Source organism: Muscardinus avellanarius, assembly GCF_963383645.1.
Source record: "Muscardinus avellanarius genome assembly, chromosome: Y".
Classification (NCBI taxonomy): domain Eukaryota; kingdom Metazoa; phylum Chordata; class Mammalia; order Rodentia; family Gliridae; genus Muscardinus; species Muscardinus avellanarius.
The window spans coordinates 8,989,068-9,013,101 of record NC_137809.1 but is presented as its reverse complement, the minus strand read 5'-3'; the positions used below and the strand labels follow the sequence as shown (position 1 = coordinate 9,013,101).

General features: G+C 38.5%; 2 protein-coding genes across 2 annotated transcripts in view; both read left to right on the top strand.

Moving 5' to 3' along the window:
* Nucleotides 1–10,705, top strand: part of LOC308279547 (amelogenin, X isoform-like) — a gene marked incomplete at both ends in the record, with an annotated part of 119,274 nt that extends 108,569 nt beyond the window's left edge. Inside the window, 2 exons of the mRNA XM_080719676.1 lie at nt 10,134–10,208; nt 10,358–10,705. Of these exons, the coding sequence (XP_080575802.1) occupies nt 10,134–10,208; nt 10,358–10,705 (423 nt within the window). The remainder of the gene's footprint in view (nt 1–10,133; nt 10,209–10,357) is intronic.
* The window catches only part of LOC308279535 (F-box-like/WD repeat-containing protein TBL1XR1), a gene marked incomplete at both ends in the record, with an annotated part of 935,328 nt that overhangs the window by 147,142 nt on the left and 764,152 nt on the right, over nt 1–24,034 (top strand).

Genomic DNA, 24,034 nt, shown 5'->3' with positions numbered 1-24,034 from the left:
CACACTTGTAATCCCCATGCTTGGGAGGCTGAGACAGAAGTATCGCACAGGTTCGAAGCCAGCCTCAGCTACTTAATGAGGCTCTCAGCAACTTAGTGAAACCCTGTTTCCAAATAAAATAGGTCTGGGAGTATAGCCCAGAGGTAGAAAGCCTCTGGGTTCCACACCCAGTACCACCAAAAAAAAAAAAAAAAAATCAAGAGCCAAGCATGGTGGTGTATGCTTGTAATCCCAGCATTTGGGAGGCTGAGACCAAAGAATCATGGTTCACAAACAGCCTCATCTACTTAGCACAGCCCTTCACAACTCAGTGAGACCATGTTTCAAAAAATAAAAGACTAAAAAACAGGGCTGAGAGTGCAGCTTAAAGGTACAATGCCCCTGTGTTCCAACACCAGTACCGCCAAAAAAAGAAAAGAAAGGAAAAGAAAAGCAAAGAAGATATGTGGAAGAAAACCAAAGTTTATGGATTTTTTTTCTTTTTTTTTTTTCTTTTCTTTTTTTTTTTTTTTTTTTTTTTTTTTTGCAGTTCTGGGGATGGAACCATTCGACCTTCAAGCTACATGTCCTATTTTTTATTCTTTATTTTGAAACCAGGTCTTGCTGAGTTGCAGAGGGCCTCAATAAGTACCTGATTCTGTCTGCAAACCGCAATCCTCCAGTCTCAGCTTCCCAAATGCTAAGATTACAAGCATGCAACACCATGCCTGGCTTGGCATTACATTTTTTAATAAATTTTTATTGGTGCATTGTAGTCATACATCTTAATGGGATGAAAAACTTGTGGAGATAAACATGAACACATCCCCTGATCAGCCCTTATGAAATCCCTAACCACTTTTCTCTCCCTCCCTCCTTCCCATTCTTGGTTTCCTGATTGACTTTCATATGTTTAAGTACATCATGTGCTTTAAAGAGTTTCCCTCTTCTCTTCTTCATCCAATCAGATAAGTCACCTTAACTGCTCCTCTATAGGATCCCTTCTTTATCTAGAGTTCCTCCTGTTACCTATTTTTCCCTAGCTTTCAAATATTAGGGAAAACATCTGATTTCTTTTTTTGTGTGAAATTTTATTGTAAATGCCATAATTTTTTTCTTCTTTATGGCTGGGCAAAATTTCATTGTGTAAATATCCTATAGTTTTGTAATCAACTCATCCATAGAAGGACATCTTGGCTGGTTCCATAGTTTGGCAATGGTGAATTGTGCAGCTATAAACATGGTTACTCATGAATTAGTTTTGGTTTTCATTCTTTTTGGTAGATACTCAGAGGTGGTATTGCTGGATCATATGGTAACTTAATATTCCTTCTTCTGAGGATCTTCCATATTGTTTTACAAAGTGGTTGCATTATTTTACAATCACACCAATAATGTATTGTAGCTTCTATTTCTTCACATAGTATCAATTAGTTTCTTTCTTCCTTGGAAGTCCTTCTTTTAATTTGCACACTGATACCCACTTACTGATATCCTGAAAGCCAGAAGGTGAATAACTTTGACAAGATGATCCACTCAAAACCAATTTTTTTAATAGAGGTCACTTGGATCTAAGAATCTGCTTGAGAAATGAGGTGAGAAGGCAGCAGCTTCTAGTGCTTTCTGGCCACATGGTTGCAGGGACCCACTGGCCCTTTGCTATGGACAGCCCCCAGTCCCAGCACCATATGCCATTGTATTTTTGAAGTGTTTGTGTAGTTATTAATTAATTTAAAATATTAACATATGGAGAAAGGGAAGATGGGAACTGAGTAAAACAGTGTCTATGAATATGGTTGACATTCGATTGCCATAGCTTCAAAAATATTGCCTTACATAGCCATAAAACACCATCAATAGAGAAATAAAAGCTTTAAATACAAAAGACAGAGAAAAAGAAGACTACAAGAACAACCAGAGAGCAGAAAAGAAACCTGCCTGCCTTGCGGTGGTGGGTGCTGCATCAATGACATCTTGCCTCACAGAACCAGAATACAGGGATGAAAATAAGAAGCTAAAGTGACAAGTTGCAGTCCAGTCAGTTGTAATTCAGCAGTTCTGTCAGCACAAAGACCAGCTAGAATTTCCAGTAGCCAGGCCATCATGCCCTCTAGAGACTCAGAGCAGAGCTCAAAACCAGAAAAGAAATACACCAGCCTCATGGCAGAGGGTGTGGCAGAGGAGCCAAACTGCCAGCAGCAGTGTTGAGTTCACCACACCCAGGAGAGCTCCAGCCCAGTGTGCATCACAGTCATAAGTGAAATTGTGGCCCCTAAAAGAGAAATCCCAGTGCTACACCCCCAGGAACTCACGGCTTTGATAATCTCCCTTGGTCTGAGATCCTGCAGTTCAACCCAGTGAAGTAGAGGTGGCAGAAATTACCACACCCTCGTCTCAGTTTCCCAAGGGAAAATTTCCTGCCCAGCACTCTCTGGATCTTGTGCAGCTGCGACCAACTTTCTGGTTTGCAATACAATCAAGAAAAGGGGGGAGTGGCAGCTGAGATTACCACACCCTCCAGAGATCCAGAGCACAATAAGTGAAGTCGTGGTGATCTACAGAAGAACCCAGAGAAGATAGGAGTGGGATCTGCTGTTGATCATATCAGAACCTCAGACAACTCGGGCTTTAATCCATGGAAAGTGTGGGGGGGAGTCTTATGCTTAACACTAAACCCAATGAGCAGGATCGCTGGGAACACCACAGACATCCCAATTATGAAGAGGGAGAGTCAGACTAGCCCAGCTCTAGCTGTGGAGAACAGAGACTCCTACTTGAGTTTGGTCTCAGAGGCATACACTACCAATAGAGGCATGGAGAGACCTACACTCCAAATCTGTGAAAAGTGTGACTGGTGACCTTCACTCAATATTAAATCCAGCCCCATTGATATCGACCATCTGCATAGACAGAGAAGACTCAGGGAACAGACTCACAGAGGAAAAGGTCCTGGTGGCACTCAGAATCTACACAGAGACTGCTAAAGAGTAATTTATTTGTAGAATCACATTAATTCATTACTGGAATTGTTTGGGTTGTTTCATTCTTTTTGTGTGTGTGACAGTGTATTCCTGATTTTTTTTTCTTTTTTGGGGGTTTGTGGGGGTTTTGTGTTTTTTATGTTTTGATTTTTGTTTTGTTTTTGTTTTTTTTTATCCCTCTTCCCAAATCCTCTCCCAAGCTTCTTCCCGTGTACATACCTACTCTCTCCTCTCTATCCCTTTTCTAACTTTTCTCTTTTTTATCACTCCCTTGTCTTATAGTAAATCCACTTCCTATCACTATACAAAAAACTCTACAATGGTTACTAGAATACTACTAAATTTGTACTATCTATAATCTCTAGTTCATACTACCTTACCAAACTCATATACTCATACTATTCGACCCTATCTGAGACTTTACCCTATTATTCCACTTAACTTTCACTTATCTCCTTAGTCAACCTTCACTGTTGAATACAATACAACTTGCCCTTAAATATACCAGCTGACACCTAGAGACTGAGATAAATCTGAGATAAAACAACAGGGACAAACTTCAGAAATAAAGAACACCATTAATCAAATGTACCTGTTGGAAAAATATAGAATATTTCACCAAACTACAGCAGAGCTCTTATTTTTCTCAGCTGCTCATGAAACTTTCTCCAAAATAGAAAATTCAGCAAAGTCTCTGAATACAAAATCAATATTAAAAAATCAGAAGCTTTTCTGTACACCAACCATAAATCCACTGAAAAAAATTCAGAAAACACTTTCAATCAGGATCTCCCACAAAAAAATAAAATAAAATACTTATTAATAAACTTAACCAAGGAAGTAAAAGATGTCTTCAAAGAAAACTATTAAAAATTTTTGAAAAAAGAAATTGAAGAACTTAGAAAATGGAAAGATCTGCCATGTTCATGGATAAGCAGAATAAATATCAAGATGGCCATTTTACCAAAAGTGATCTACAGATTCAACATAATGCCCATTAAACTACCAAAATCATTTCTCTCAGACATAGTAAAATCAGTCAGTCCTTAAATTCATTTGGAACAACAAAAATCCCAGAATAGCCAAAGTAGTTCTCAGCAACAAAAAACGTAGAGGAGAGCCGGGTGTGGAGGCGCACGCTTGTAATCCCCGCGCTTGGGAGGCAGAGACAGGAGGATCGCGCAGGTTCGAAGCCAGCCGCGCTGGCGTAATAGACCCTGTTTCAAAAATATAAAATAGGTCTGGGAGTGTATCCCGGAGGAAGAAGGGCTTCCAGGAACCCCAGTACCACCAAAAACAAAAAAAATAGAGGAGGAGAAATCACAATACCTGACTTTAACCAAATTACAAAGCCATTGTAATAAAAACAGCATAGTACTGGCACAAAAACAGATCTATAAACCAATGGAACATAGAAGACCCAGAAACAAGTCCACACACTTTCAGCCAATTGATTTTTTATAAAGGGGCCAAAAACATACACTGGAAAAAAGATAGCATGTTCAACAAATGATGTTGGTAAAACTGGTTAACCACATGCAGAAAAATGGAAAATAATCCCACTTTCTCACCATGCACAAGAGTCCATTCAAGATAAATCAGACTTAGGAAATTAGACCAGAGATCTAGAAGCTCCTTGAAGAAGGCATAGGTCCAACACTGCAACACACAGGCACAGATAAAAACTTTTTCAACAAGACTCCAAAGTCATAACAAACTAAAAGGTGATTAAATATGTGGAATTGCATGAAACTGAAGAACTTCTGTTCAGCAAAAAAACTGTCAAGAACCTCACTTGAGAGTCAACAGAATGGGAGGTTTTTGCCACCTACTTCTCCAATAGAGGACGAATATCTATCTAGTATACTGAGAATTCAAGAAACTCAACACTAAAAAAAAAAAAACCAATTCAATCAAAAAATGGGCAAGGGAACTAAATAGACACTTCACAAAAGAAGAAATTCAAATGGCAATAAATGCATGAAAAAAAAAAAAAGCTCAACATCATTGGCAATCAGAGAAATGCAAATCAAAACTACCCTGAGATTTCACCTTACCCCAGCTAGAATGGCAACCATTCAAATCACAAACAACAACAAATGCTGGCAAGGATTCAAAATCGGGAACTCTAAAACATTGTTGGTGGGATTGCAAATTAGTGCAACCACTTTGGAAAACAGTATGGAAACTAATCTACCATTTTATCCAGCAATACCACTTCTGGGTATCTACCCAAAAGAAAGGAAATAAAACTACCAAACTAATGATGTTTATCGATGTTCATAGCTGCACAATTCACCATAGCCAAACTATGGAACCAACCAAGATGTCCATCAAGAGATGAATGGATTATGCCAGGCATGGTGGCACATGCTTGTAATAACCGCGCTTGGGAGGCGGAGACAGGAGGATCACGTAGGTTCGAATCCAGCTGCGCTGGCTTAAGAGACCCTATTTCCAAATAAAAAAAAATATAAATAATAAGTCTGGGAGTGTATCCCCCCAGGTAGAAGGGTTTCCAGGAACTCCAGTACCACCAAAAAGAAAAAAAAAAAAATGAATGGATCACAAAACCATGGGATATGTACACAATGGAATTTTACTCAACCATTTAAAAAAAAACCCACAATTGCAGTATTTACAGGGAAATGGATGGAACTGGAGGACATTATGCTAAGAGAGATTATTCACGTACATAAAGTAAGAAATTGAATGCTTTCTCTAATAGGTGAAACCTAAAGTGAAATATAAGGAATTCTAGGTGAAAAAGGAGATCCTAATAGAGGAGCAAATAAAACAATCTAACTGTAGGGATTGGAGAGAGGAAAAAGGAAACTCTTTAAAGCACAAGATGTACTTAATCATATCATAGTCAACCACTAACCCGAGCATGAGAAGGAGAGATGGGGAGGAAGTGGGGACTTGGTGGGGGCTGGTTGGGTGCTGTGTGCATTATATCTACACTAGATTTTTTACCCCATTATGATGTATAAATACAATGCACCAATAAAAAATTTAAAAATAAAGTAAAATTAAAATGTAGTAAGATTATTTTATTGGTGCATTAAAATTACATATTATAGTGAAGTTTAATGTGATACAAAGATACATACATACGGCTCTTGGTGTACTCTCAATGCATGCTACCAAAATCAGTAGTATATTTATATATTGCCAAAGCATTGTTTGAATTTTTTCCTTCATTGATCTTTCTTTTTCTATACCCTTTACTTTCTAACCCTTTCCAGTATTCTTATTGTCTCTACATTTACCCAGTCTTTTGTTTTCTCTTTTTTCTATAGCTTCCACTTTTGAGAGAAAACATAAAACTCTTGACTTTTCAAGACTGATTGATCTCACTTTGCATAATATTCTCTAGTTTTATCCATTTTATTGCAAATAAAATAATTTTTTTCTTATAGCTAATTATAATGTTTTGTTTATACAGTCATCTGTTGACAAACACCTGGATTTTCATAATTTATATATTGTCAATTATGCTGCTATAAGCATGGATGCATATGTATTATAATAGTGTTGTTGATGCTGTGCTTTTATTGATGCATTATAGTCTTATATTGTTATATAAATTATGTTGACAGTAACATAAATGCACTCAGCACTGGTGCTCCCCTGCATCCCCATTTTCTCCCTTTTCAACACAAAATACTAAGATTGACATTGGCATATTTATATTTGCACACACATTCAATGGTAGTATTTTTCTTAATACAATTCAGTACTCTCCCTCCCATTTGCTTATACCACCTCCCTGACTCCACTGAGGTTTCTTCTCCATTATCTGGTATCCAAATTACTCCCTAAAATGTGCATATTAGAGAAAATATATGACCCTTCACTCTATAACAGTCTAATTTGACTTAATATATGTTCTCTAGTTCTCCCCATTCTTTTGCAAATTATATGACTTTGTTCTTCACTGCTGAGCAGAATTCCATTGTGTGTATTTCCCATAATTTTTAATTTAACTGATGGACATCTAGGGGAATTTCATAATTTGGTAACTGTGAATTGTAAGGCTATAAACATAATTATGCCTATATTACTCTAGTTCTCTGACTTCAGCCCCTTTAGAAAGATACCCAGAAGTGGTAACGCTGGTTCAAATGGTGAATTAATTCTCAGCTTTCAGAGAAATTTCCACACTAATCTTCATAACAGCTGAACTAGTTGCTGTTTTTCCACATCCTCACCAACATTTTTGTTATTTGACTTCTTAATGATTGCCATTCTGATTGGGGTTAGATAAAAATTTCAGTGTAGATTATATTTGCACCTTAATGATTGCTAATAATGTTGAACAATTTTTCATGTATCTAATAGCCATTTGTGTCTCTTCTTTTGTGAAGTGTTTATTTAATTCAGTTGCTAATTTGATTGGTTTTTTTTAGTGTGAAGTCTTTTAAGTTCTTTGAATATTCTAGACATTTTTCCTCTATCTGAATGATAGCTGACAAAAATATTCAATTTAATAGGTTTTCTCTTTAGAATCTTGATGGCTTCCTTTGATGATCAGAAGCTTTTAAGTTTAATGCTATTCCACTTATTAACTCTTGTTTTAGTTACCTGTGCTTTGGGTGCCTTGTTGAAAAAGATTCTATTTGTTCCTAGAATATTCCCTCCTCTATTAGCTTCACAGGTTCTGGTCTACCTTCAAAATTTTTTATCCATCTTAAGTTGAATTGAGTGCTGGGTGAGAGGATGGAATTTAATTCTACTTTTGAAAATTTTTTTCTTTTTGCGGGTCTGGGGATGGATCACAGAGCCATTTGACCTCCAAGCTACATTCCCTGCCCTATTTTTATTTTTTATTTTGAAATAGAGTCTCACTAAGTTGCAGAAGGCCTCACTAAGTAGCTGAGGCTGTCTGAGAACTGTGATCATTTGTTCTCAGCCTCCCAAATGCTGGGATTACAAGCATGCGCCACAACATCCAGATTTTTCTACAATTTGATAACCATTTTTTCCAACATTTGTTAAAAAGATTCTTTTCAAGCCGAGCATGGTGGCGCACCCTTGTAATCCCAGCATTCAGGAGGCTGAGACAGGAAGGATCACTGTTCGTGGATAGCCTCAGATAAAACTTAGTGAGGACCTGTGCAACTTAGTGAGACTCTGTTTCAAAATAAAGAATAAAAAATTAGGACTGGGAGTGTCACTGGGAGGTAGAATGCTCCTGGGTTCCATCCCTAGAACCACAAAAAAAAAAATTACCACAAAATCAGCACCTTTCATAGCCAGAAAACACCATCAGCAGAGAAACAAAAAATGTAAATACAAGGGACAGAGAAAAAGAGGGCTGAAAAAACGAGACACCAGGAAAAAACCAGACCGCAGTGCTGCAGCCAGAGCCATAGCACGGATGCTATCTTCCCTTGCAGCACCAGGCTCCAGAGAGGAGGGGGACTCAGAATGGAGCTCAGAGCCACAGAGGACATGGCAGCAGTGCCTTACTGCTGGCGGCAGTGGCGAGTTTACCAGATGGCACCAGACCAATGCACTCAACAGCCCACCAGGCTCCAGACAGGAGCGGTGGACAGCAAGCCGAGGTGAGCTGCTGCGGATCAGCTGAGAGGAATTCAGCAGATTTTTTTGTGCAGGGAGCGTCTAAAGCTCCCAGGGGCTGGGCTCAGCACACCCTGCAGGGAATCAGAGCAGAGCTCAAAACCAGAGAAGAAATACACCAGCCTCATGACCAAGGGCATGGCAGTGGTGCCATATTGCCACCGGCAGCAGCAGTAGCGAAATCACCGAGTCCACTACAGCTCCATCAGCGCACTCAACAACTGTGAGTCAAATTGTGGCCACTAGAGGAGAAATCCCAGTACTGCACTCCCAGGGACTTGACCCAGTGGGGGAGTGGCAGTGGCAGAGAAATCACACTATAGTCACAACTCCCCACAGAAAATGCCCAACCTGGCACCCCCCATGGTCTAAAGCAGCCTCAATTGACTCCCTGGGTCTGAGACTGCGATACAACCCAGTAAAGGAGTAGTGATGACTGAGATACCACAGACTCGAGATCCAGAGCACCTTAAGTGAAGTTGTAGTGACCCAAGGAAGAACCCAGAGAAGGCACAAACTTCTGAAATCATAGGAAAGAATAACAATGGAGAATAACAATGGAATAACAATGGAAAGCATGGGAAAGAATAACAATGGAATAACAACGGAGCAATGAATGCCCACAACTTCAGAACCTGATAAAACAGAAATTCAGAGATTTCTAGAAGATCATATCAGGAAAATAACTGTAGAAATAATAGAGGTGTTTCGAAAAGAATTCCAAGAGAGCCAAAAAGAGATAAAGGATGCAATTAATGAAGTAAAGGCCTCAATTCAAAGCACAAACAACCGATTAGACCACATGGAGAATAGAATCTTGCTCCTAGAAGATGATCACTCCAAAAATGAATGCATAGTTTCTAATTTAGAAAAAAAATTGACAGTAGGAATCTGACATTGAAGAAATATGGGCCCGTTTTAAGAGAACTAACCTAAGAATAATTGGACTAGAGGAAGGAAAAGAAGGTGAAACTAAAGGGATCAACAATCTCTTCAAGGAAGTAATAGCAGAACATTTTCCAAACATAGAGCAAGAAGTCGATACACAGGTCCAGGAAACTTATACAACTCCCTTTAGACAGTATCAGAGAAAAGGATCCCCACACCACATAATTGTCAAAATGACTAATGTGGAAGCCAAGCAGAGAATCTTAAAGGCAACAAAAACAAAGGGCCAAGTGACATTCAGAGGCAAACCAATTAGAATCACTCCAGACTTCCCAAACCAAGTCATGATAGCCAGAAGGGCCTGTGTCGGGGCCTGCTCAGCTAGACTGGGATGGGGCGGTGGCTCAAGATGGCGCCTAGGCATGTTGCCAAGTCACAAGGCTCACGAGGCTGGCGGTGCCCTGAGCCTGTGCAGTGTGCTCTATCAGGTGCCCTACGGATGATCAGTGACACAGTGCCTCGTGCTACCACCAGCCCACCTATGAGAGGGTTAGAAATGTGCATACCCTAGCTGTGGGAAGCTTGGGATTGGTGGGGTGATGAGGGAGGGGTTATGATACTGATATATATTTGCTAGCTGTGTGCATTAAAGGAAGGAAGCATCATCAACTGACTCGGCATTTGTATGTTCTTTCCCAGGGCTCTGCAGGATGGAGCCTTAGGGATGCGACAAGTGGTGCTGAACCCCGGGAACGCCGTGGGGTAAGTTCACAGGTAAGCGACGAAGGGACAGCGCTGTGTAGGTTCGCAGGATTTAGCGATGAAGTAGAAAGCTCACGGATTGTGACAAAGCAAGACTTATCATGGGGTCTAAGGTTACTACTGTGAAAGTCAAAGAGGCTCTCTATAAGAATCTTTTTAAGGGAGGAGTGAAAGTGAAAGCAGCCACCATCGAAATTTTTCTTAACACTGTTAAAACTGTAGCTCTGTGGTTTCTAGAGAAAGGATATGTTAACATTCCTCAGTGGGAGCATCTAGGCCATGATCTCCATAAGGCCGATGCCAAAGAGCCTCTGCCCCCAAGGATGCTGGCCATCTGGAATTCAGTTAAATCCTGCCTGGCTGATAAAACAGGGAGGTATCACCAAGTGCTGACCGAAGGCTCTAATGCATTAGAGGAAGTAAAAGAGGATATTTCAGGGCATGGCCAACAGGCAGGCCCTCAGAGGGACAAGGAGTACTCTGAAAGCAAGTCCTCTGAGGAGGAATGAGGGATATGGCCCATCCCACCAGAAAGAGACAAGGAGGAAGAAGCCCTGATAGAACAGTGACGCAGGCTCCAAGTGTCACATAACAGAAAAGAGGAACCCCCGGGCCTTCCGCTCTTACCCCTCCCTTGCCAGTTCCGCTGCCATATCATGCTGAAAAGGGGAAGTGTGGTAGATGGAAGAGGCCCAAGACCACCCCGTGGGCAGAAATCTTACCCACCCCAGGGGCATTTCCTGTGTTCCTTGACCAGAATCAGAAAAGGTATCATGAGCCTTTAGATGGGAAGATTGTACAAAGATTAAAAGAAGCTGTATCCATGTATGGAATGCAGGACTCATTTACCTTGTCACTGGTAGAATCCTTTGAAAGATACTCCATGACTCCAAATGATTGGATGAATTTGTGCAGGGCTGTACTGTCTGGTGGAATCTATCTTAATTGGAAGTCAGCCTATATAGAATATTGCTCTGATCAATCCCGTGTTAATGCTCAGGCAGGGCAACCAGCTTGGAATTTAGATATGCTAATGGGACAGGGACCATTTGCAAATAATCAAAATGGGTACCCACAGCAAGTGTATGGGCATATTAATCAAGCAGCATTAATGGTATGAAAGATGTTATCAGGGACAGGTAATTTAGGGGCCAGTTTGTCAAAAGTTACTCAAGGACGCAATGAGCCTTTTGCTGATTTTTTATCCCGGCTTGTGGAAACAGCTTCTTGGATTTTCCCTGATGTGGATGCTGCCATGCCATTGATTAAACAGCTAGCTTATGAGCAAGCCAATAAGCTCTGTCGGGATGCAATACGTCCCTATAAAAATAAGGGCCTAGAAATATGGCTCAATGTATGCAGAGACATTATTGACACTCAAGAATGGATGAACCTGATACAGGGGACAGTGGGCTTCTTAAGAGATTGGGGTGGCGTGGCATTCTGGGAATTTTTTGCTGGTGGTAGTATGCTGTGTCCTGGTTGGATATATCAGGCGTATTCGACAACAAACTGTGCAACAATAGCACATGCTGGTGCAAGCTCTGGCTGCCCTTGAAGCTGGCTCATCTCCTCACGTATGGCTAAATATGCTGGATCGGTAATCAAAGATGGGTATGATCATCCGCAGGATCATATCAACCAAAGACAGGGGAGTAATCATGCTATTGTTTTCCCGATGACAGGTAAGAATGATCCTTGAGGTTCGATAACCTAAGACAGGCACGGTCCTGAGTCTTAATTTTAATAAAACAAAAAGGGGGAGATGCTGGAACCCACTCGGCTAGACCGGGATAGGGCGGTGGCTAAAGATGGCACCTAGGCATGTTGCCAAGTCACAAGGCTCACGAGGCTGGCAGTGCCCTGAGCCTGTGCAGTGTGCTCTATCAGGTGCCCTACGGATGATCAGTGACACAGCGCCTCGTGCTACCACCAGCCCACCTATGAGAGGGTTAGAAATGTGCATGCCCTAGCTGTGGGAAGCTTGGGGTTGGTGGGGTGATGAGGGAGGGGTTATGATACTGATATATATTTGCTTGCTTGCTTGCTTGCTGTGCGCATTAAAGGAAGGAAGCATCATCAACAGACTCGGCGTTTGTATGTTCTTTCCCAAGGCTCTGCAGGATGAAGCCTTAGGGACGTGACAGGCCTGGAGTAACATATTCCAAACTCTGAAAGAAAACAACTTCCAGCCAAAAATTTCCTACCCAGCAAAACTTTCTATCAAATTAGATGGGGAAATAAGAAGCTTCCATGACAAACAGAAACTGAAGGAATTTGTCTTCAAAACCAGAGCTAGAGAAAGTACTCAAAGAGATTAACTGCAAAGAAGAAATAGGTAACACACACCAAAACCAGAGAAACAAGATTTTCCATCCAACAGACAACTAAGATTGGTTATCTTTGGAGATTCATTATATGTTAGTCTTTTACCTATTTCTAAATCGTATTTTTTGCCTTTATTGTTGCTAGTTTTTAGGATTTCTAGTTGGAATATTAATATACCTTCAGATATAGCATTTGGAAACATTTTATTCCATTCTATCAGTAACTTTTAACTCTGTTTACATTGTCTTTGGATATACAATTTTTTTTTAGGGAGTTTGTTTACCCTTCTGTTGCATGTGCCATTGAAATCATATCCAAGAAACCACTGCCAATTTCAGTGTTGTGAGGTTTTATGACCCAGATTTTCTTCTAAAATTTTATAGTATTAAGATTTATATTTAGGTCTTTTATCTATTTTGAGTTAATGTTTGTATATGGTGTTAGGTAAGGGTCCATTTTTATTCTTTTTCATGTAATTATTATTTTTCAACAATATTTAGTTAAAAGATTATTATTTCCTCCAACAAATGTTCGTGGAAACCTTGTCAAAAATAACTTGACAATATATGAAAGAATTTATCTCTAGGCTTTTATTTAACACCAATGGTTTATATATCTGCCTTTATAACAGTACTACAATGTTTCAATTATTATAGCTTCATAAGCTTTGAAATATACATCTTCTAGATTAGTTCTTTTTTGAGATTGTTTTGGGTATCTAGAGTCCATATTCCATATTAGGATAGATTTTTTTCTGAAAAATGAATAAATAAATGCATGATAGTTTCATCTAAAAAAAGAAAAAATATTCTCTGGTAAGAAAGAAAGCAAAAAGAAAAATTGAAATGTTATCTTTAAGCCATCAAAAGCTTGGTATCAGACAAATTAAACTGTTATGTGAGATTATCATTGTTAATTTTGGATAAATTGCTATAATACTAGATGTCAACCACTAAGCCAAGCATGGGAAGGAGGGATGAGGAGGGAACGGGGTGGGGATCCAGTAGAGGCTAACTGGGCTTTGTGTGCATATATGTCTACAAAAGTTTTTTTTTTTATCTCATTATGATGTATGTATACAGTGCACCAATAAAAAGAAATTTTTTTAAATGTTATTTTCTTTAACATATGTCTCAGGAACCTTTGTGAAAATCAGTTGGATATAATTGTGAACTTGTTTCTGTACTATATATTTTGTTCCATTAATATATGTGTCTGTTTTGTGCTAGTATTATGCTGTTTTTTATTACTATAGCTATGTATTGACATTTAAAGTCAGGAATTATGATGTCTCTTGTCTTCTTATTACTGAGAATTGTTTTGGCTATTCTGGCTCTTTTGTTTCTTTATATAAGATGTATGACTTTCTTTTCTGTATGAAAAATTACAATGGTATTTTGATAGAATGGTTATTTTATATTTTTTATTTTTATATTTTTATATTTTTTCATCATTTAAAAATCTTCAAATTCTTTGTTTATTTTTTTTATTGTAGAGGTATTTTCTCTCCTTGGTTAGGTTTAGTCTTGGATATTTTACTGTGAATAGAATTGTTTTCTGGAATTTCCTGAGGTTGATTTTGTATCCTACTGATGTGCTGAATTTGTTAATAAGTTCTAATAGTCTTTTGGTTGTTGGTGGTGGTTTTTTGTTTTGTTATGTTTTTCTAGATATGGGGTCTTGTCATTTGCAAATAAAAATAATTTTATTCTTTTTCTATTTGAATTTTTTTGATATCCTTCTTTTGTCTGCTTGCTCTGGCAAGAGTAGAAGCCAGGCATTGTGGTGCACATTTGTAATCCCAGTACTTGGAAGGCTGGTACAGAAAGATTACAAGTTTGAGGCCAGCCCTCAGCAAATTGGTGAGGAAAACCTCTGCAACTTAGTAAAACCCTGTTTCAAAATAAATAATAAAAAATAGGGATGAGGGTGTAACTTAGAGGTAGAATTCCCCTGGATTTAAAATACCACACACACACACACACACACACACACACACACACACACACAAAAGAGTCTCACGAACTATATTTTTTAGCCAAACATGGTGGCACATGCTTGTAATCCCAGCATTCAGAAGGCTAAGACTGGAAGATCACAGTTCACGGACAGCATCAGCTACTTAGTGAGGCCCTTCACAACTTAGCGAACCCCAGTTTCATAAATTAAAGATTTAAAAAAATAGGGCAGAGGGTGTAGCTCAAAGGTTGAATGCCCCTGACTTCCATCCCAAGACCTTCTAAAGCAAAATAAATAAATAAATAAATAAATAAATAAATAAATAAATAAATAAATAAATAAATAAATAAATAAATAAATGGTGATAGTGGACATTTTTGTCTTGTTTCTGATTTTAAAGAAAATTACTGAAGTTTTTTCTATTCAATATGATGTTGCCTTTGGGTTTATTGCATATTGCCTTAATAATGTTGAAATATGTTTTCTCTGTTCTGATTTCCTGTGGTGTTTTAACATGAATAAGTACTGAATTGTGTCAAATGCTTTTTCCGCCTTTATTGGGGCGATCATGAGATTTTTGTTCTTAGTTCTATTTATCTGATAAATAATACTTAGTGAGTAATACATGCTCTTTCCATGGGCAAAAGTATATTGATTTGCATATCAGCCTCACTTTTCTAGGATAAAATCAACTTGGTAAACATGTGCAACTTTCTTGACATGGTTTTAAATGTCCATGGCTCTTAATTTTTTAGAATTTTGCATCTATTTATCAATAAGACTTATCTATAATTTTATGGAGTTATCTTTATTTGGTTCATGTATTAATGCAATACCGGCCTCATAGGAGTTTGAAAAATTCCATCTCTTTCAATATCTTCAATTTTATAGAATAACTTGTGAAGAATTAGGTTTAGTTTTTTGTAAATATTTTTTATAGTTCAGCTGAAAATCCTCTGGACATGAGCTTTTCTGTGATGGTAGATATTTTATTGCTGTCTCTATCTTTTTTCTTACTGAAAGTCAGTTTAAGTTTTCTATGTTCTCCTTGGTTTTATTAGGTTAGTTGTATGTGTCTTGAAATCTGTTGCTTTCTTTCATATTTTATTGAAATATAAATTTTTAAATATTTTATGATGATCCTCTGAATTTCTTCACTGTCTGTGGTGGTGTCTTTTTTTATTTCTTATTTTAATAATTTGGTTTGAGTCTCTCTTTTTTTGGTTAGGTTGGCTATGAATTTGTCACTCATGTTAATCTTTCCAAAGAACAGCTGTTTAATTGTTTTGGGGTTTTTGTTGTTGTTATTGTTCTCAATTTCACTTATTTCTGCTCAGATTTTAATTATCATCTGCTTTGTACTAGCTTTGGGATTTAACAGTTTCTATTTTTCTAGGTCTTTGAAATGTGTCATTATGTTGTTTATTTGATGACTTCTTGTTTTTCTTATGTGGACACCCAGTGCTACAAATAGAGTGTTGCTGGCTTTCAGTCTCCACTTGAATAATTTTTCATACTTTCACCTTTAGTAAATGAATATTTTTGACTGTGAGTTTCTTGCAAGCAGAATATAGTTAGGTCATGTTTTTAGACTACATTGCCAGGCCATATATTTATTGGAAAGATAAAATCATTGACATTCACTTTTATTGTTGAGACACAATTTTTGTTTTCTGTCATTATGAGGTCTACTTTTTGTTTGATATGGTGAAATTTCACCTTTGCTTAGTTACCCACCTGGTGGTGTTTGCCTCTTCTCTCATTCTGGAATTTGCTTCTCTTTTTTCTTCTTTATGTTTTATTTCTTTAAGCATTTTATCTAGTTCTGGTTTGTTATTCATGAATTATTATTTAAGTTTCTGCTCATATTGAAATATTTTATTATGTTTCTATTCAGTTTTAGTAATATCTTTGTTGGATATAGAAGTCTATGTTGGGAGTTTTTTTCTTCTAGGTTTAGAAGTTTATCATAGTAGTCTTTCCTGGAATTTGTGACTTGTGTAAAAAGTTTAGAGTGATGTTATTGTATCACCACTAATTATTACACATTCTTTTGATTTTGTTGTTTTTAAAATTCTTTCCTTGGCCTTTTAGTTAGTCAATTTGATTACTACATAAATGAAGAGTTCTATCTTTGATCTAGTCTTAACAGTGTTCTGTATGTATTTTTCTATATTTTGGAAATTCTTTAAAATTATTTCTCTAAAGAGATTTCTGATAGCCTTGTTTTTTGCTTCTATACCTTCTTCAATGATGTTTATCCATAAGTTGGAACATTTCATTTTGTCCCATATTTCTTGGATGATTTGGTTGCATAGTTGTAATGTCTTCTGTATATTTTTTACCATGTTTTCAGTTTTTTTCTTGTAATTTTTTAATTAATTAATTTATTTTTTAAATTGGTGCATTGTAGTCATATATAAATCACATTGGAGTACAAGACTTGAGAGGATATACAAGCACACATCATTCAATTAGCCCTCCTCCAGCCCCCATCCCATTTCCTCCCCCTCCCTCCATCCCATGCTTCTTTGGTGATTAACTTTGATACATTTATGTACCTCCTGCGTTTTAAAGAGGCTCCGTCCTCCACTATTACATACGCTCTGATTGGTCACATTAGTTGCTTCACTATAGGGCCCTTTCTATAGCTCGACCTCTTCCTGTTGCCCCTTTCCTCCTAGTTATTGCTGATTAGGAGAAGCGTCTGATTTATATTTTCTGCAATATTTCTCTGTGCATGCTGCGTTGCAAGTACTGATCCCACTCTTGACGGCCCCAGTAGTGGCCTGGCTACTCAGTGGACTGATCCAGACCTCACTGGCTCAAGCAGCAGCCTTACCTCATGGGAGGCACCAGTTCTGGTCTCGCTGGCCCCCACACCAGCATAACCCCTCAGCTAGCTTTGATCCCAGCCTTGGAGGCCACAGGAGTGGCCTTACCTCATGGCAGGCTCCGAAGCTGGCCATTGGCCCCTGCACCAGCCTAAACCCTTGGCAGGATTCCGATCCCGGCCTCAGAGGGCCCAGCACCGGCCTAGCCTCACAGCAGGTTCCAATGCTGGCCACGCTGACCCCAGCACCGGCCTAACCCCTCAGCAGGCTCTTATCCTGGCCTCGGAGGCCCCAGCACCAGCCTTGCCTCATGGCAGGCTCCGATGCCAGCCTCGCTGGCCCCAGCATCGGTCTAACCCCTCGGCAGGCTCCAATCCCAGCCATGGAGACCTCAGTAGTGGCTTTGCCTCACGGCAAGCTCCGATGTTGGCCACTGACCCCAGCACCCACCTAACCCCTCAGCAGGCTCCGATCACTGTCTCTGGGGTTATTATTTCAAAGGTTCCAGGTGTAATGTATCAGATCTCTGCCTCCCCTGAGTACTGGCCACTGCCATTGCCACTGCCTCCACCATTTCAAATCCTTCCCAGGCTCTTTTTCCACTCTGAATGTTTTCCAGTGTTCCTAAGCATGTGTGATGGTAGCATTCGATATTTGGTGTAATTTCTCCAAAAAAAATAAGGTTGGTAGGATTTGGTTTCTGCTTCTCCTGAATACAAGTCTCCACCACCATCGCAGAGACCTCTTTCAACACCGCCTTTCTCCTTGGTCTCCGCTAAACTCTCTCCTTACAGGTGATGTCCAAGATTCTTAACAATATAGAGAAACAGCAGGCCTCCTTCACGGGGAATTTTTCCATAAGTTCCAGTGCATTTAGATAAGTTTTGTCTGCATCTCCAGTGTCCTGGCATCCATAATGGCTTTCTTACCTCCTCTCCAATATTTTTCTTTTTCTTTTTCGTTTCCTTTTTTTTTTTTTTAATAAGAGAAGACAGTATATGTGGTTTGAGGAGGTAGTGGGATCAGGCACTCAGTAGCACTATAATCCGGTCAGTTTCCCCATGGGTCCAGAGTGCTCCGCACTACTCCACCTGGGGCCCAGGGTCCCATGACCCAGGCACTGGCTGGAGTATCCTGTGCGACGCCCGCCCGGAACCCAGGGTACTATGCCTGGTTTCTCCAGGGGTCTGGCGTGCTATGTTCAGTCCAGGGCCCAGAGTCCCGCGACCCGGGCCCCAGCTGGCATGCCCCGCGGGACCCCCGCCCGGAACCCAGCATCTTACTGGGCCCGGTTTCTCCAGGGGTCTGGCGTGCTACGCAGTTCGGCCCAGGGCCCAGAGTCACGCGACCAGCCGGGCTGGCGTGCCCGGAACCCAGCATCTTACTGGGCCCGATTTCTCCAGCGGTCTCGCCATGTTTTCAGTTTTGAATGAATTTCTTCCAAATACCTTGTTTTTCATGTGGCCTAGCCTGCTAGAGTTTGTTTCTGTTTTGGTCTTTAATTCATTTATTATATACATGTTATGTAAATATATAACAAATATTTACACAATATATTTGGTGCATTGTAGTCACACATTTTAATGGGTTACAAGATAGTAGAGCCATACATGCACACATCACTCACTTAGCCCTTCCACAATTCTAACCCATTTCCTCCCCCTTCCTCCTTCTCATATTCAGTTTTGTGATTAAATTTGATATGTTCATAAATGTACATCATGTACATTAGGAAATTTTTCTCTTTTCCCTCCCACCCCTCTCAGTTAGGTTGCCTTATTTGTTCATCTTAGTTTCTCCTTCTTCATCTATAGTTCTTTCTTTGAGCCATTTTTTCCCTAGTTTTGGCATATTCAGGAGAGCATTGATTTCATTACTTTTTGTGATTTATCTCAGTTAGTGTAATGTTCTTCAGTTTCATTTATTTCACAGCAAATGACAAAATTTTGTTTTTCTTTATAGCTGAGTAAAATTCTATTGTATACATATCTCATAGTTAAGCCTCATTTTCCTCCCTCATTTTCTGTACATCTTTTTTTTGGGGGGGTTGTTTTTATTTTTGTTGGTTTTTTTTTGTTTTGGGGGGGTTTTTCTGGGAGGCAATACTGGGAATAGAACCCAGGGGAATTCTACCTCTTAGCTACACCTCCAGCCCTATTTTTTATTCTCTTTTATTTTGAAATGGAGTCTAAGTTATATAAGGTCTCATTAAGTAGCTGAGGTTGGCCTCCTGTCTCAGCCTCTCAAGTTCTGGTATTACAAGCATGCACCACCATAGCTGGCTTCTTGAGATCTTTCATCATATTGAAGATCAAAATTGGAAAATCTACTTGCATTTTTTGAAGATTAGTATTGGTGATCCTTCTTGTTGAGTTGTGGGAGTTTATTGTCTTTTTGGTGTTCCTCATTCTCATATTTTCAGAATTCTCAGACTTGTATTTCTGTTGTCTTGGTATCTTATTTCTCTTTGTATGTGAGCCCTGTGTTTATTTATTATCCCTTTATTATAAGGTCTATGCTGGGAGTATCTCTATCAAACTGACTCATAAAATCAAACTTTTAACCTTGCTTCCAGCACCTCTTTGACTAGATACAGTTTTTAGTGCAGGCAGACAGGAGTCTCTTATTGGCAGCAGGCTGCTGTGAACAAGGCCCAAACGTTGCAGGGCCAGATACTATGATGTTCTGTTCAGAGCCTGAAGCCTGCTATTGGGATGTAAGAGGTCCACAGACCCTACTGCTACTCTGCTGATTGTAAGCCAATGACACTGCAGAGTGCTGTCCTCTGACCTCTGGTAGCCAATGAGCTTAGGCTCAGCAAAGCAGCAATTTTTATGTTCTGAGTTTTTGGCCTGGCTTGTTGAGCTTGATAGCTACTGAGGCACTGCCCCTGATCTGCTTGTTATAATCACATGATGTACAAACTCTACTGGTGGACAGTATTGATTTCCCAGCCTGTAGCTGTGACCAAATAAAATTTGCCAGGCTCCTGGCCTCCTGGCCTCCAGAAATAGCCTAGCCAAGATGCTACATCTGCCACTCTTAAGACAAAAGCTCTGGCAAAGAGAGATTTTATAATTCTAAACCCAAGGATTGAGTGGTTTAGATTTTTGCCCCAGTGACACTAGTTCTGCTCCTGGTGGTTGCAATCATGTGAGACCTTGTTGGGTCTGGCATTAGTACTTGTAGCACACAAGCATGCCCATGTGCAAATTTATTGCTTTTCAATACTGCAATTAAGTGGACTGAGTTGTTTTCCCCAAGACCGCATAGTTGAGTGTTCTGTGATGATATTTGGAGACCCTACAATGGCTTGGCAAACTGTGGAGCATAGGTTCCTTGTGCCTAAATGCCTCTAGGGGCTGTCTCCTGATTCATGTTTCTGCTATGTCTGACAATAGCCCCACTCTCCTCTTCAGGGAAAATTTCCAATGTCTCAGACCCCCATAAGTCTATTTTCTGGCCATGCAAGTCCCTGTGGCCATGAAGAGCAGCTTCCCACTGGGACAGCTTGTTAACATAGGCTTATTAGCACTGCTCCAGGACCCTGCAGGAAGAAAAATTTCAGCCTCAGCCACAAGATTTGGTAGGTTGTCTGGGTATTGAGGGTTTTTTTTTTTTTAAGAAAGAAGCAAAATGCTGACTGCTTTTGATAATGATCTGTAAACACTGGCTTCATCTACTGTTTCTTTGCTTGAGGTCTTTGGGCATCTCAGTGCTGGTAGCTGCCAGCCCCAATGCAACCTGGTCAAATTAAAGTTGCCACCATCAGTCTCAGTTCACCAGGTGAGACATGTGTAGCTCTTTACAATCCTCTGTTTTCTCTTCTGGTTCTAATTTCATCATGTTTCAACTTTCATATTTTGTTGAGTGTTTTGCTGCTTTCCTTCCTTTGTCAAGAAACAACTTTCCCTGTAGTTGAGTTCTGAGTCTTAGAGCAACTAAAACACACTGTCTTTCTCTGTGTAGCACTCTTGTTAATAGTATTATAACTTTAATTATTTTGATAAAATACCAAGAAGTGGTAGTGCAAATTTTGGCATGTGGTATTTCCTGTCATCTTAGTAGTTGTGAGGCTGAGACAAGAGAATTACTGGTTTAAGGACAACCTCAGCAAGTAGTGAGATTCTCAGAAACCTACCAAGATCCTGTTTTAAAATAAAAATAAAATTGAACAAGGGCTATAGCTCAAAGGTAGAATTCCCCTAGATTCAATCCCCAGTAACACACACATGTTCACACACACACACACACACACACACACACACACACACAAACACACACACACACACACACACACACACACACACACACGTGGTATAGTTGGATAATAAGGCAGTTCCATTCCTAGTCTTCTGAGGAACCTCAATATTAATCTCCATAGTGAGTGTACTAATTTACAATCCAACTAAAACTGCCTGGTTTTTCTTTTCCCACATCTTCACCAGCATTTACTATTATGTTGTTGTTGTTGTTATTGTTGTTGTTGTTGTTGTTCTTGCTGCTGCTGCTGCTTGAAAAATCTATCTGAAGTTAGTTAAATCTGTGTCATTTTAATTTGCATTTCTCTGACTGCTAATGATATTGAACATTTTTACTCAAATTTTGGTGACCATTAATATTTCTTTTTCAAGAAATGTTTATTCAGTTTTGTTTTTGTTTTGTTTTGTGGAGATAGAACCCAAGGGCATTCTACTTCTGACCTATATGACTAGTCCTACATTTTCTTATTTTTTGCAGAACTAAGGATTGAATCCAGGGGCATTTACCTCCAAGCTACACCTCAACCCTATTTTTTATCCTTTATCTTAATATAGAGTCTCACTAAGTTGTGGAGGGCCTCACTAAGTAAGTGAACCTGGCTGCAAACCCAAAATTCTTTTATCTAAGCCTCTCAGCTACTTAGATTACAAGCATGCACTACCACACCCAGCTTTATTTTTATTTTGAAACTGGGTCTTGCTATGTTGATGAAAATCTTACTACTTGCTGAGGTTGTTCTCAAACCTAGACCTCCTATCTCAACCTCCCAACTATTGAAATTACATGTGTCATCACAGCCAGTATGTTTGTTCAGTTTAATTGACCATTTTCAATTGGAACTTTTGTTTTTAGTGTTAAATTTGAATTTTTAGATATTAGTTCTCTATCAGAAGATTAGCTGCCAAAGATTTTCTTCCATTCTCCAGACTTTTTTCTTCCATTCTATAGACTCTTGATGGTTTCTATCACTATACAAAAGTTTTTTAGTTTAATTTTGATTTATTTATTTGTTTTATTTTTATCTCTAGAGGTCTTATGAAAGTTTTTTTCTCATTACTATAAGAGAAACTCTGCAAATTCCTCTATGTTGAAAAATTGATCTTATGTTTTCTTTTAGTAATTTAAAAGTGTATGTTCTAATTTCTAAGTCTTTAATGCATCTTGAGTTGACTTTTGTGCAGGATGAGAAGAATCTATTTTTATTCTACACACATAAATAACCAGTTTTCCCAACACCATTAGTTAGAAAAACTTTCTTTTTGCTAGCATTTTTTGTTACAAATGTGCTAAAAATTTACTAACTTTAAATGTAAGGCTTTGTGTCTTTATCTTCTATTATGTTCCATTAGTCTGTGCATTTAATTTTATGACAATAGCATACTGTTTCTGTCAGTATAGCTCTCTCTTATAATTTGATACTGTAGTGCCCATTGTTTCTTATTGCACAAAACTGCTTTGGGTATTTTGCTTTCATATAAATTTGAAGATAATTTTTTTCTAGTTTTTTGAAAAACAAAACTGGGATTTTTTTTTTTTTTTTTTTTTTTTTTTTTTTGGTGGTACTGGGGTTTCTGGAAGCCCTTATACCTCTGAGCTATACTCCCACACCTATTCTTATATTTTTATTTGGAAACAGGGTCTCTTAAACAGTGAGGCTGGCTTCAAACCTGCGTGATCCTCCTGTCTCTGCCTCCCAATTGTGGAGATTAGAAGCATGTGCCACCACGCCTGGCTTCTTTAGTATAATTTTAATTGTAGTGGTATTTTACATCCTATTACTAGGTATTTGTGGTTATTATTGTTTTGTTTAATTTGTTTTATTTGTGGTTATTATTGTTTTGTTTAATTTGTTTTATTTTCCTCATGGATATGATAAATTTTTCTGAATTCTTCAGAGGTTGTAAAAATTTTGATTTTTATAAGTTTATTTTATATTATGCTACTTTGCTGGATTTATTATCCTTAGAAATATGATTGAGGTTTTTAAATTTTTAAGTGTAAAATCATATCATCAGCTAACACATAGGCACTGATAGAGAATTATTCAATAAAACTCTCGTGTCATAAAATATATCAGAAAACAAATAAATTGGATGGCATATAATTTTAAAGCTTCTACATAGCAAAGAAAACAGACTGAAAAGAGAGCCCACAAGATGGGGAAAATCTTTTCAGCTGCTCTAATAGAAGACTGATATCTAAAATATTTTTTAAAAGGTTAATTTTATTTACACCAATTAACAAACCAAGAAAAATAAATAATAAAACTAAATAGAAACTTTTTAAATGAAAAAATACAAATGGGCAGAAATATATGAAAAATATTTAACATCATTTGCAATCAGGAAAATGCAAAAAAAAACTATTCAGCTTCCTTTAAACTAAACTATAATTAGAATGACAATCATCAAAATTACAATCAATAGTAAGTAAACACTAAGAAAATATGGGAAA